This window comes from Aptenodytes forsteri, unplaced genomic scaffold, assembly GCF_000699145.1.
Source record: "Aptenodytes forsteri isolate BGI_AS27 unplaced genomic scaffold, ASM69914v1 Scaffold5, whole genome shotgun sequence".
NCBI classification, from domain to species: domain Eukaryota; kingdom Metazoa; phylum Chordata; class Aves; order Sphenisciformes; family Spheniscidae; genus Aptenodytes; species Aptenodytes forsteri.
Genome location: NW_008795672.1, coordinates 3074144 through 3089451, shown reverse-complemented (window position 1 = coordinate 3089451; position 15308 = coordinate 3074144). Strand labels below are relative to the sequence as shown.

Genomic DNA, 15308 nt, shown 5'->3' with positions numbered 1-15308 from the left:
AATGAGGAAAAAACATGTTCTTTTAACGGGTGTTACAGTGATTAACCATCATTGGAAGTCTAGTATCTGGAAACTGGTCTCCCTCGATGGGAATGAACCCAGACGCAGAGGCAGCGCACAACAGGGTGGAAAAACATCAGCTACCATCTAGGCCTGTTCCTAAATTACACGTTTGCAAGTTCATTCAAATTCAAAAAAAACAACAAAGAAACTGGATCCTGAAAAATACCGCAGCCAAGAACTCCCAGCCAAGGGTATTTCTTCTCCGAAGTAAGGTAACTGGGTTTTTATCCGAATTCCCCAAGTTAAACAACGTAACTCAGAAGCTCACAAACCTAAACCACATGGAATCCACCTTTAGAAGAGCAAACCTGCATTTTAATAGATTGCTGTAATTTACAATTACACACTCGGGTTTTTTCTGCTTTGTTTGGCGATTCAATCAAGATCGTTCTACTAGCTAAAAATAGAGCTACGCTGAACCTTAGCGTAAGATCAGCATTGAATCTGCCCTTTCTGCACACTCTCTTTCTAGGACACGCCACAATCCCAGAGCACTGGTACACTGTCAGTATTTCAGTAAGATCCTTGATATTTTAGGCTGGTTAATAATTCAATCTACACTTCAGGGGTATGAACTCAAGTTTATACTCAAGAGCGGGTAAATTCTGGAAATGTGTAATTCACCTACTTTCTTACACATCCCGTACGATGATTTCTATACAACAGGAATGACACATAGGTCCATGCACGGGATTTTTCAGCAGATCGATCTTCTCAAGAGGAATGAAGACCTGATTTTTATCATCACAAGACAAAATATGAAGGACATTGGACACTTACAGTGCTAATAACCATACAAAAGGCCATCCACATGCGGAAAATGGCGCCTAATTCTATCTATATGCACCGCTAGTGCAGATCAGCCATATCAAGGATGGGCTACGGCAATTTTGCCCATTCAACTTTGTAGTGGTAGAAATGCTTCTCCTGGGGAAGGATGTATGCACGATGCAGCTGATAGCCAGAAAAACCTTGCTAAATCAGGTGTAGTTGTGTATCAATCTCAACACACAGCAGTCTTTACCAGGAATATGCTATACTTTATTCCAGTGAATCACCAAGGGTTGAAAAATGCATTAAGCAAACCTTTGGCCCTCAGAAAATGTTCTTTTAGCACTGACATACAGATAACCATTTTGCTCCCACGTGCACATGCTTGTGTATCGGCGAGTGTCGCCGTGCCATCCATTTTGCAGGAACATCCCTGCGGCTGGCTCATTAACACCCCAGGAGTGGAACAGAGTGTCTGAACTCCCTAGCGGCAACAGCTGATAATTTTGTTTATTTAACTAGGATTAGGCTGGGAGGCGACAGAGCTGAGAAAGCCAGAGACAGGCAACTCGCGCTTAACACAGCTATAAGGTCTTTTTTGTTATCGCCACACAAATACTACCCAGGATTTATTTAAAAATGAAGTATTCATATGCCTTACTTGGTAGCATAATCCTATTTATAATTAAAAAGGAAGGGTGTTTGGTTTGGTTTGGTTTCAGAAATATCCTACTGTATAAAAAAAACCAACTATCGGATATTTGGATGCACTTGCCTCTACCTTTTTACGCATCCACAGCAGACTAGAGCAAAAGAAAACAGTCTCATTTCTACTTGACGCTTTGGAAAAATGGTAACATGGATTTAACGTGAATATACTGATATTCTTACATTGGAAATAGCCATAGTTTCCTGCTGCTTTATAGTTCACACGGACCCTTGGCTATTTCCATTTGCTCCCATTAGCTTCCTTATCTGTAGCTGACTCTTTTTTAAGTCCCACTTTCACATTCCTAATAAAATGTTTCCCTGTGATACCGGTAGAGGTCTCCCTGCAGGACGCCTGTGTCACTACAAGGCACAGGAGAACACCTGCCATGGACATCATCTCACTGGTGCGGCTGGGATGTCCAACTGGCACAGACATGCCTTGGGACACAAGCAAACAGACTGAAAAGCCACAGCAATGAAACAAGGATTATTTATGGCAGGGGCTGTAATTATTTTGCGATCAAAGTTTTAGCTCGGAGAGCCAAGTTTCTTCCCATCACTTTTTCTTAGACATCTGTACTGGACAGCATACAAGTACGGATTAACAAACGTTAGGCGAATGTGCAGTTTCACAGCCAAATGTGCTTAGCTGCGAGACCAGGAAAGTGCTAATGTAATATGGAAGATAACGAACTTTGAAGCTGGAAGCTGTTCTAATGGAGTTTAAGCAAGCTTAAATAACTTCAGTATTAAAACTTTTTTTTACAACTCCTCTAAATCTCAAAAACAAATCTCTTGAGGTACAAGCTCTGACCAAAGACAGTTTATACTTATTTAAACTCAATCACAAATTGCTCAGTTCCTGCCATTTGCCTGAGGGTTTCCAGGCAGGGTTTGACATCCACTGCAGCACACAGGCAGCCCCATCCAACACAGATAACGACTTACCAACGTCGATCACCCTCCGCTCCTCCTCAGCTATTCAGCACCCTGCTGTCCTGTCACCAGTAAATCGCTTTTCCCTGCAGAGCTGAGTAGGGGGGCACTTCCACCTGGTTGCGAAGAAACTGGCATCTCTATCAGCCATGGTTACTCAGGATCTACACCTAATGCTTCTGCTTCACAGTGGTCTCTTTTCTAAGCCTAAATGGTTTTGCTCAGTTCCATGAGGAGATACTGAATGAGCCACTTATATGCAGATGATAACAAATATATCAAACCTTTGCAACTAATTAAAACCTAGTAGTTTTTGCCAACCAGTTATTTACAAGATAAGGGATGCCATGGAAAATCACCAAGCTGGATTCCAATAAAATGGGGAAATTTAAATCATTTGTTCTAAACAACTGCAGAAAAATATTTCTGCTTTGGCATTTTCACTTGAGCCTGTTGATTCCACATTTGAAGCCTGAGGGTACTGCGCTGCCATCAGATCTCTCTCTGGATGCATGGCTCCACACTACTGCTAAAATATATACTTTAATATTTATGAAATATTTCTAGATGGAGATTACCGCTCAGAAGGAAAGACTAGTATGACTCAGTTATTTAGTACCCTTACATTTTCCAATGAAAAATTTTGAAATTCTTTCCAAACTGAGCGTTGATGACAGAGGCTGAATGCAGCATTTCTTATCTTTATGGAAAGCAACATTTTACTTATTAGTTTTCGTATTAGTATTGCACTTACAAGCCCTACTCATGAAACAGGACTTTACTCTTTTAGATACTGTACCAACACTGGAAAAAAAGGACTGTACTTTCCCAAATCTTTATGATCTTAGTGCAAGTCAAAAGGTAACACATGGATATGAACACACAGGGGGTGCAAGATAACAGATAATGTAGGACATTGATATGAACACACAGGGGGTGCAAGATAACAGACAGATAATGTAGGACATTGACAGGCAATATTAACATCTTAGCATCACAAAAAGCACCTCCAGAATAACTTCATATTGTCCCAACAATTTTTAAATTTTGTGCGAGTCACTGTAAAAATGCCATTTATCAGATTCAAGTGAGCTTTATCACGATTGACAGTGGGTGTAGGTTTGTCGGCTGGACTTGCTGTCCCAGCTACATTCTCATCTCATTGGCGTTATTAGTTGTGAAGGCAGGAATAAGACATCCATGTCGCGTATCGCTGATCAGCAACACAAACGTTAAAAGGCTGCCGATATTGGACAGGGCCTCGTCACCGAGGTGAGCCAGTGACAGCACACCACCACTGCACTGAAGTGCACAGGCGATGGCTGCCAACGGCAGCAACCGCGAGGCTCACCAGAAGCAGTACCTACCAGCCGAGAGATGCCACTTTGCAATCCACCTCTCCTCCTGTGAACCCTATGCCGCGGCAGGGAAAGGCAAGAAGAGGAATTTAAACCTTCAAGCTGAAACAGCACGGAGGTGATTACAATCAACTACGCTATCACAGGAAATATTACCGTAGCACTGAACTTAACAGAGCATGTGCTTCATGCAGATGTGAAGTGATGAGTCCATGCCCTCCAGTGTGCTACTTTAATCCCCCACCGCCGCAGTCTGAAAGCTCACGAGAGTGGCTTACGTATGGATTTAAAATAGTTTTGGAGTATTATGTGTGCCTGAGAGCACACAAAGCTGTCTCTGTCAATCTCTCTTCAAAATCACACGAAAAGTCATTCTAAAGGAGAAAAAGGAAAGGAAAAAAAAAAGGAAAAAAATATGTACGCAGGTTTATTCAAAAGCATCTTCAGCAGTAGCATTTAAAGCACAGCTTTACTGGCACTCTGCTGTTCTCAGCAACTCAAATATCACATATTTAATTGAGCAGTGTCCTATTCTACCTTTTCAAATTTAAATGTCAAGTTTTAAAATCACGTTTATAAAATGCCTTTGTGCTTCTTAAAATACAGTATTTCTTGTTACATACTTTGTACTTCGTACTTTGGCATGAAAGTATACAAACAAAAAGATATATGTTTTATAAATATAACAACAAAGAAAAACATAAAACCAAGTAGCACAAAAAGCTAACTGAAACAACCAGTGAGCAGGGAAAATAAAACATTAAATCTTTTTGGCAGTGATTCATAGTGAAAGCCTTGGACGAAAACCTGTGCTTTCTACTATACCCCGAATGTTAGTAAATAGTGAATCCGATGAACTACCCAGACAGAGCTAAGTTATACAGTTGATGACAAGCTTCTAAAAAGGTCCTAGTTCCCTAAAGATTAGAGGGTTGTAAATAAAATCACCTTCACCAATTTGGGCTATGCTGGTGGTGCACCGGGATGCTGATCGTCTCGGAGGTGGCCTCAGCCTGAGGCATGAGCAGCCAAGTGAACCGCGCTCTGAGGCAGGCGAGGAATCTCTGCAGGCTTCAGAGCGCAGGTGCAAAGCACTTGTGCTCATCCACTCCGCTAAGCAAGCCACTGTGTTTGAGACATGACTTGTGACCTGATGAAGCAGACAGAAAATGGCTACTGTGCTGCTACTGAATGCCCCAGGCTTCGTTTGCGCTTTCAGGAAGCTTTGCTTTGCTTTGCTTCCAGAATAGCATGAAGAGCGTTTCTGATGGTGACATTTCTCCAGGTGATGGAGAAGTGAAAACCTGTTCTCCGTGCTCCCTGGATAGCAGCACCGACAGCTTTATCTTTGGAGATGAGACTCCTCCCCAAAGAAGTTAACTTTCAACAGATTTAAAAAACAAAAAACACAAACCCCAAGCTCAAAAGCATCCCAGCCATACCGAAACTTGCCTTCATTCCTGACTAAGCAGCAGGACTTTACTGGGGGCAGTGGGGAGACCTTTTCCGAAAAAAGTCTGCACTGGTGGGGAAAATTTGGAAGAGCGAAAGATGCCGGGTGCCATTAGGAGCCTGTTCAGCCTGGCGGAGAGAGGCGATGCCAAGCTGCAGGGAAGCGGGCAAAGAAGGGCAGAGCGAGGCTCATCCCCCCAAGAAGGGTCCAAGGCAAAACTCCCTCGCTCTCGCAGCGACCACAGCTCCCACGCTCTTTGCAGCATTTCAACTACTTGCATTTCCCCGTCTTTACAACCACGACCGCGTGAACACTGGTCAAGTATCATCCAAAGAAATTAATCTTAACCTTCCTTAATAAAGTAAAACTCAACCTAGAGAAAATTTTTATGTTATTTAATCATTATTATGAAAAAAGCAGTCACGCAGAAGAACAAACAAATTGGGGGGGATGTTCGAGGATGTCACTGTTATCCCTAAGGTGAGTGGGAAGAAGGTGAGCTGCGTGCATATTCCATTTTTATTTCTTTTTGGCAGAAACAGAACATTGCTTAGGCATAATTTACATTGAAATTTCTAATTTAGCACCAAGGTTGCTGAAGGGAAAGCAACATGCATTTATCAGCAGATAAAAATAACAGCAATAGCGGCATTTGAGACAGGCAGAGCGACAGAAGTCAGTGCTGCAAAGGGCAGGCTTGTTGCTCTCCTGTGCGATCCATGTAGGTAGCTGACTTTTTCCAAGGAATTTACTGAGTGAACCAAAAAGAAAAGAAAAGGGGAAAAGAAAAAAAAAAACCTATCTGCCATTTCTCACATGCAGTCTAATCAGGGTGGTTACTAAACACAATATAATTGTCCCAGCACAGACTTTATCATAAAGAAATTAATAACTGCTCGGCTTTCAAATATTTCAGAGGTGACAGAGGCCTCTTTTGTTCTCCTGATAAACAAACAACCTGACCATAAAAGTCACGGCCTGTGAGCAAAAAAGTAAGTTCAGATACCATAAGGAAATCAAATGATTGAATTAGGTTTATTTTGACAGGCTCTTGTCATTGGACTCGTAAATTAGAAGTTAGAGCCTTATTCAGAGGCAAATCAACCAAGCGTTACCTGCAATTTATTTATTTGCGTATGTGTGCTTTGAGTGGGCTCACAAAAAGTTCTTCACCTGCATTTGTAAATTCAGGCAGTAAGTTAAAAAAAAGAAAGAAATAGATTATTAACAACATAACAGACAGCAGTCTTACTTTCTGCTTCTCTGCATAAATTTTACCCAAACATCAGTAACATCCTACTGATTCTAAGTCAGCGCAATGGAGTACAGAAGCAGACGCTGAAGACAGCAGTCTTGATAGCTCTGACAATTCAAATAGACTTGCACATCCTCATTTCCCTGAAAATCATCAGATTTTCAGTTAAGTAATTCTTTAGACTTTCTTTGTTAGTTTTTGAGCCCGTCTAGTTCATGAAATGTTGATTTTTCTCTACAGATGTGTTAGAAACCAGCAAACCCTCTGCGGTGAGGAAGAAGAGTGTAGTTTTTAAATTACAGCTTAAATTACAGCTGAGATACTCCCGAAATCATCTCACTCTACTTGAGCATTTCAAGAAAATCCACTAAATACAGAGAGGCTGGTGATGGTATTAATAGTAGTTGAGGTCTTGGCAAATTTCTGACATTAAAAAAAAGCTTGATTATTTTTCTCTGTAGAGCTTTCTTGTTAAAGTGAGAAAATTTGGGGCAGGGGAGCTGCGAGTGTTTTTAAAATTGGGGACTACGCTCTATAAACATTTTGGCATTAGAGTGATTCCATCATTCATAATTTCATCTCCTACGGGTTCCATAGCATATGTCATTTAAAGAAATTCATTTCCCGCTGAGTGATTTATGGTATCTTTGAGGGAAAACAGACTGATCAAATGCATCAAAAGTTTTCAATATGAACATTTGCCATGGGGTTATTTCCTTATTCCTGCCAACTCATCCTGATATTTCGTCTTGCTACTAAAAACACTTACATAGTTGCATTAAGATTTTCGTTTCCATAGAAACTGTTATTGGCTAACGTAAATACAAGATGATAAAAAGTGTGACTTCCCTAGTCCTGCAAAGCATGCTTGCAGCTGCCAAATTTTCACCACCTAACCTTTCACCAGTATTTACTGCTGCGTGACATTTTTAGCTATGTCTCCCTTTTAAGAACATGGACACTCTTTTGAGTGGTACTTCCACGCTTCACAGAAGGTATGTGAATATTCAGAGCTATTCCTATGCCTCATTGTACAAAAGCATATGTTTCTCTTCCCTGCTGCTTCACTGTGTTATTTTATTTTGCAGACCTCTTCGCTAAGCTTTACAAGGAAAAAGATGTCTCTTCGTTAGTCAAAACAAAGCTCCAGAGAGTACTACCAGGTAATGTGCGAATAAAAGGAAATAAATAATCGCTTCATCGCAACTAATGATCTTCACATTCCTGCAGCACTTCAAAATACAAACAACGTGAGCCCTGAGCATCCTGACGCTGCACCCTGGCTGACACCGGTGGCGGCAGCTCTGAGTCCCTGAAAGCTGTGAGAAAAAGGCATGCCACGCTTCAACAAGGCTGCGCTGAATTTATGGGCAGTCACGTCTTCCGAAGGAAAAAATGAACTGTGTATTAATCTCCTGTTCTCAAAATTTCTCTTCCTCCCTTCCTAAATGATTCTAATGCTTACCAAAAAGGCAAAGTCCTGATAATCATCTTATAATTCCCCCACTTCTGTATAAATTTCATTGTATTTTGAATTCAGGCACTTTTTCCTAACGTACACAATTAATAACTCTTTTCTTGTTCTCTTCAGTACATCACTTTCATTTTTCTTCTCATATAGAGATCTGCTGCAGTGCTCTGTGCTGCCTGAGATTTGCCCTTGTTCCAAAGGATAAGCCTTTGCATGTATATTGCATTGAGACGGAAAACTCTGTTAACGTTTCTGAAAATAGCAGCTGAAGACAGAAGGACTCATCCCTGACAATGTGGAAAAAGAAGGCAATGCTAAAGCTTCTCAGTAACACAGAGGTCATTTGAGTATACTACTTACTGATTTTGGGTCGGAGGACGGTCTTCTCATCCCCCAAGCATCAAGTGTTCTGGTACCCACTAAAGACCTCCCTTCTACATCATTAGAAACCTAAGTTCCTATGAAAGACATACAGGCTTATTTTCAGATGCCTAAACACTCTGAGTGATGCAACCTTTAATCTTTGTGCCCCACTTCCTTTGCTGTAAAACCATTCTGACTCTCTGCCCAAGACCCACAGGGTCTACCTAACCCCCTAAATCTACAAATTCCCTTTAGGTGCCATTAGGCACCCAAAGTAGGACAGAGACTTGTGCAAGTCTCCTGAATTTGTCTTGTCTTCCCAGCCTTGAGCACCATTTGTAAGAACTGGTGGACACTGCCATGGATGAGAACACGTTTTGAGTTTCCTAGAAGGTTAAACACAAAGCCACTCTTACACCCAGAGGAGCTGAGGTGAGGCTCTAGGCTTCACACCATCCACATGGCAACAGCACTTCTCGGGGCAGCCACAAATTCATTACAATACCATGAAGCGTGAGAGCACAGATAATAATTACCATCAGCTGATAAGGCTATGACCTCGGCTCTAGGACCGTGGTCTAGTGCTAGGCTACTCTACGTAGTTTCAGCCAGGTCTTCTGGGTAACTATTCCTGAGGTCTGCTCAGGAATGTCTTTCTTTTGCAGACGCCTTTCTGAGCTACTCCCATACACTGCTGTCATGGCCAGGAATAGTGTTGGTGCTCTGCTCTTAAGTCTCCAGGGAACGGGAAGAACAGGAGAGAGGTTTCAAGAGACTCTAACAATCATCACAAACCAGAAGCTGGAGAAGGAGAAGTGGTTTTGCACTCTGCCAAGCAGAGCTGACCACCTGCATAGCTGCAACCTAGTGCTAACATACTAACTTTGAGGAGATCTCAGCTCATTCCTCGTGCTACCTTAATGTGACGACTAGGATGAGAGCTGCACTTTTGTGCCTTCAAAGGAACTTCTGAGGCTAAACGTAATAGGGAATGGACAAAGGAACCAGACCTCCTGGATGAGAAACCCAGAAAGAAAAAGCTCTGAGCTTATGAACAGTGTACGGTAGCATAAGTGCGTTTATATATCCCATTTTTGGAGTCTACTATCACGCTTTTTACCCACGCTTTGGCCTAGGGAATAATACAAAACATGAGCATGCCTAATACTACCTTTCTCCAGAACGCAGACTATGCCCATTTAGCCAAAGCCAAGGCATTACAGAAGACAATCCATAGCTTGGACTTAATCACTGGAGCAAAATGTTAACACATTTTCAACAAATTTAGGGACACTGTGAAATAGGATAAAACAAAAAGAGTACAATGTCTTCTAAATAAAAACAAAGCATTTGGCTGTTTATCCTTCATCGATGAAGACTTCTCCAGAATGAAAAAGCTTTTTTTTCTTATGATAATGACTAGAAGATGTAACAACAAACATACATATTTCGTGACTGTTCTTGCATGTCTGGACTTACTGAAAAATATTGTGAAAAGTGAATGTCAACTAACAAGGCTGAAAGAGAAACTAACTGAAAATCCCTTTGTGTTTCTCTCTCTTTTTCAGAAATTAAAAATATTGATGATTGTGCAGAAGGTACATTGAGTGCAGCATGGGAACAGACTCTGTTTCTAGCCATCAAAAAGACCAAGAGCTTGGCAGATTAATTAAGCTATCAAAGAAACGTCCCCGCTGGTGGATATGACAGCATACGGGGAAGAAGCGTGTATTCCAGATGGTGATGGGGAGGAAAGAGTTTTTTGGTAATTATGACTGCTTATAGCCCTCTAAAATCATTACTTGCTGATGGGTCTTCTGTAGCAGCACACCTAACAGGTTCTGGTAGCTTACTACGGGTGTCGTTAATGACACTGAAATTTAGTTTACTATAAAAATAAAAATTAATTACATTTTTTTAATGTAATACAAAAGTCAAGGCTTATTAAAGATGACACTTATTTCTATCAAAACGTAGCAGTAGATCAGAAATACACTAAATGAGGTTTAAAGATTCCCACTAACTTAAGTTTTTAATGACAACCCACAGATGAAATCCAATCTTAGAATTCTGAAAATAGATTAAAAAATTTGCATAAACTGGCAGAAGTCCCCTAACGCAGTATAAATTGTCCAAGACTATGGCAAGAGGGAGGGGTGGTGGGGGAATGAAGAGAAAATCACCAAAATCTCTTGTTTTACAGTGAAAGATGCGTCAATGCACAACAGCACGTTGTCCTTTCCACCTGGCAAGGCTACTACAGGAAGCAAGTTCCCAAGTCAATGATGATCTCACCAGACCATGAGAGATTAACTTCTGGGATAGCTAATAAACCTGTGTTAAGTGGTACCACAGCAGTAAGTATTTGTTGCTGAGGCAACTAAACTCCATTCCATGGCCACAGCTTATACCGTAGACTGTATTACATACAGGGCAAGAGGCTCTGCAGGTACCAGTAAACCACACCAGAGCCAGTCTGCTGGATACAACTCAGACTCGTCATCACAACATAATCATCATGTGCATCACGCTTTTTCCGTGCAATGAGCAGATTGTGAATGACTTCTTTGCACACTACATGAGGGAAGCTTGCTCCCCCCCGCAACCACAGTTCATTATTTATGCTCACCTGAGAGCAAGGGTTGCTCCCACATGGAAGTAGAGCCGGGGAGAAGAGCCTCTGAAAAGCTGGAACTTTGACAAGTATCATGCGTACGTGGTGCTGCTCTCTTAAGCCAATATACCAGGGTTTTTACTAGAAACCTCCATGCAATCACAAGCTGCTACTGCTTGAGTTAGAGCCAAGCCTTCCTGCTGCTATATGAGTTTTAGATCTTCTGTGGATGTGACACAAACAGGGCTTCTGTAACGCTTGCTCACCTGCAGTCAACACTCCTTTGCTCAGCCCCACAACGTGGATCAAAGCAAAACCGACACGACTGACCCCAAAATTGAGTGTTTTGTTTCACGCTGTTTGCAAGATCCCATCACCAGCCAACCCAGGTGCTGTTTTCATTCTGCCCACACAAAAATCAATGACAAAAAGCAAACTCATGCACACAGGTGGTGCATTTCACCACCCTAAAAGTTAGGATTTTCTCATACCCTTCATTGAATGCCACTGCTGTCAAATCCGTAACATGTTGTAACAAAACCAGCCTTTATGTAACCTAATAAATAAAAGTCACTGAGGCAATAGCTATGCATAAATTTTAGCTAAAAACATTTTGTTAGAAGAACACGAATGTCCTCCGTAAAGCGGGTAGCATTTTAAAATAATGTTCTAGCCATTGTTAATGCTTTATTGCTATTCATCATAGAACCATTAATCATGGTGAACTCATTTGGTATTAATGTGGATGTCATAAAGTACTTCTGTTGCATTTCAATTATAACTCAGCCTTTAAAATGCTGCCAGCACTACATGGAAAGCTTTGAAAACCAAATTTGAATAGTCTGTTCAGAGATAACTACAATCGCATTCTGGCACAGAGAAACAACCTTTTCCATTCCTAATGCCTACCCTCAAGGTGCTGAGGAGCCTGTGAGGCCCTGACCCAAGGCTGGGTGCAAGGAAAAGGGAGCCCAGTAGGAGGCTTCAGGGAAGCCACGGCCATTTTCCTCCCCCGAGATGAGGGTAGGAGAAGCATTCCTTCAGGCTGCTTCAATTCCACCGGTTCAACCGCGACTAAGTGGCAGCAAGACCATACTTTCAGGCCCCTGAGGAGATTTCCTTTTTTCTTATCACTCCTGTGATTCCCCGAGGCACTATCTTGCTTCCAGAGCTGAGTGCTTTGTTTTTCTTTCTCTGATGTGTAGTGTCTGTCCAAACAAAAACACCAGAGAGAACATATATCTACAACCTACTGTCTTGAGAGACAGCACACGAGTATGCAATACATCAGAGTGGACCTAAGGGAGCTGATATCCTGACCTCTCTGATGACAGTTTAAAAAAAAAAAACAACCCTCTTTCTGGCCTCAAGAGGCACTGAAAGAGGAAAACAGGCAGCACAAAATGCAACATGGACCTAAACAACTATCAGCTCCTTGCCATCAGGGAAGCCAGGAACTTGTATAAGTTTACCTTGACAAACCAGGATTTTTGTTCCCTCACTGCCAGCAGAGCATCCATCAGCATTCTACATGCAGAATCAAATGACAACAGCTCAACAATCGTTAACGCTTCTCATCAGAAACCGTGTTAAATGGAGAAAAGACAAAATACTTCTTATTAGCAAAGGGAACTTTTTTGGTTTTTTAAATTCTTGCATATAATGCCCATTCTATTTCATCTAGGTCATCAACGTAACATGTAAGCACACAGAAAAAATTCCTACCTTGGGAGCTCTGGCATGTTTTCCGCATCTGGCATCTTTGACAAGGCTGATATCTAGCAGCTCAGTCTCCTAGAAGGAAAAATTGCAAGACAGATGAGTCAAAAAGCCTTGTTGTGTTAACAGTGCCCCACTTCCCAGATCTGTCAGGGGTTTGCTGTTTGCAGTGACGCCTGTCCAAACTGAGAACAGTTTCAAGGAGTGCTCTGTTGCACTTAAGCTATTCTAATAGCAATACTAAGACTTTAGACACATAACTTGGTTTCCTTAAAAATGTGCAGGTCTCTTATGATCTACAGAATATATAGAAGCTGTACGAGTCAAGCTTATTTCCTGGATCACTAAATACCAGCTGCTGTGCCTTTTTTTTTTCCCTTTTTAATACAATTTTAGCATTTTTATGCTAGTCACAGTGTGAAAAAGGCAACGTTACAAACAGAAAACCCTGCCTCTGCAATAGAAAACCTACTTCATTTTGAAAAGTGCACATAAAACCCAAGAAGTTGTTATATCTACAGTGATAACAGGTTCAACAATTTTAGTGACTACTGCTCAGTGAAAACCATGCACTTTTGACAAGCATTTCATAGTTCATACGTTACTCTTGAGTTGTGGGTTATACAACACATGCCGTACTTGGAACAAAACGGGCACGTGATGACAGCTTCTGTTAGGCAAATCCCTGTCCTCCCCTACACACGTGTAACATGAAGAATCTCCTTTCCCTGATAACCCCTTGGGTCTCTACCCTCCCTGCCGGTGCCTGGCAGCACGGGAAGGACAGGGGCTGAGCCAAGCCCACGGTACCCTGGGGGCACCTGCCAGTGCCAGCCCAGCAGACTGCACCCACCCCTCCGGGATCAGCACGGAGCATTCACTCCTCCAAACATGCAGCGAACTATAGCCTTCAGCCAATGTAATTTTCCCCAATCTCATCCTGCAACAAGGCATTTTCGGATATTGCCATGTTGGTTCTTTCTTGAATGCCTTAACGTTTATGGGCAGGGAGAGTTTGGAAGGAGGGGAGGATGCTGGAGACTGGAGCAGCGCAATTCCCAGCTGCCGGCTCCCTCGCAAGCACGCACATCCATGCGGCATTAGGCGTGTTTTGCCAGGAGCAACACCAAGTCTCCTGCGAGACACAGCAAGAACATCTGACCTGATTTAGCATTACTTGACAATCTTAAAGCACATCTTAATACTATCCGCCTCATTTACGCTAGCATTTGGACTAATAGCCCATGTTAGCATGGCTCAATTACATACTAAATATATTCTAAAAGTACTTCAGCAGGAGCGTGACCACACCGCAATTAGAGCTATACCAGTTCAATGCATTACAGTCTTCCAGTAGTAATTGCAAATACTGCATAGAGAATTTGAAATCTCTGGGCTGGACAAAGCCACTACTATTTTTTTTTTTAATTCCAAGGAGAAAAGAAAAAGAAATATATTTTCTCATGGACATGTCGTTTTGCCACGGATTAATTTGTATCCTTATTTCTTTTCCATTTTAAGGGAGCCGCTCCTGCACAGCTCTTGTAGACCTTTACTGTCTACTAAGACATTAGCTCTACCACCAAATTCTCATGCAACCGTACATTTATCACATTCCCTTCTGTCCCCCACATCAATCCCAATTCTCTTCTGTACCTGCTGAACTTGCATGAGCACTCTTTTGACTCTTCATCTAGCCTGTTTAGGGGAAACTTGGTCTTTGGAGACCTTTATTTTTTGTTCTTACTTGCCCAAAAGAGGACAAGGGTATCAAAACTCGCAGGGATTAGAAAGAAGCATAGGCAGGGTCACAAAAGGTGATATTTTGTAAACCTCCTTAGGAAATCACCCAAACTACACCAATACACAAGGCATACGGACACAAGCACTCTTCTGACAGCCCTGCAGCCTCTCACGTGGACGGCTGATTGCTGTACATAAAAGCTTGTCTACAGCTGTCCCTGTTCCAGCTCAGGAGCACCTGACAGTTTGTGAACCCAACGTTCAGGTCCAGTTTGAAGCTGATCTTACTTCCAGATCTAAACTACGTTGATCCTTATCCTGCCCAACACGAGCACAGCTGACACCAGGAGTTAGGGCAAAGCTCAATCCTGAGTGCAGAAAAGCCCTTAGTGCACCAAAGTCCGGGTAATCTCTCACTATTCAATGAGACAACTGCGTAAGGAATACCTAAAAATCGCAGAGGACAGCGAGCACTAGCTCTCCAACGTGACTGGTCTCCAGGCCTGGATGGGGCCAGCTCCTCACCAAGGGGAAATGGTTGCAATGGTGAAAAAGCAATGCTGATTTCTACCAGCCACAGATCTGTTCCTAGGTTTTACAATAACATTCCCACATTCATATCATTCCTCTCAGTGGAATTTATGTCTCAAGTCCCAGTGATGTTGGAGTAGTGCAAATATGTCTCCATGTATTTTACTACTTCTGAAATCTAGTCCATGCCACATTTGCATCTCAAAATGCAGCATGACACTCCTAGTGCTCATGCAGATCCTACAAATTATTTGTCAATTAAAACATAATTTGTTCCCCTTCCCTTTTCTTTCAAAGAAGTGTTTATATATATATAAATT

At 42.0% G+C, this 15308-nt stretch overlaps 1 protein-coding gene across 2 annotated transcripts in view; it reads right to left on the bottom strand.

The window, feature by feature from the left end:
- Positions 1-15308, bottom strand: part of PLCB1 (phospholipase C beta 1) — a 315759-nt gene that overhangs the window by 287665 nt on the left and 12786 nt on the right. For both annotated transcript variants that reach the window (XM_019472918.1, XM_009282521.2), the window contains exon 2: positions 12721-12789. In XM_019472918.1, coding sequence (XP_019328463.1) covers positions 12721-12789 — 69 coding nt within the window. The remainder of the gene's footprint in view (positions 1-12720; positions 12790-15308) is intronic.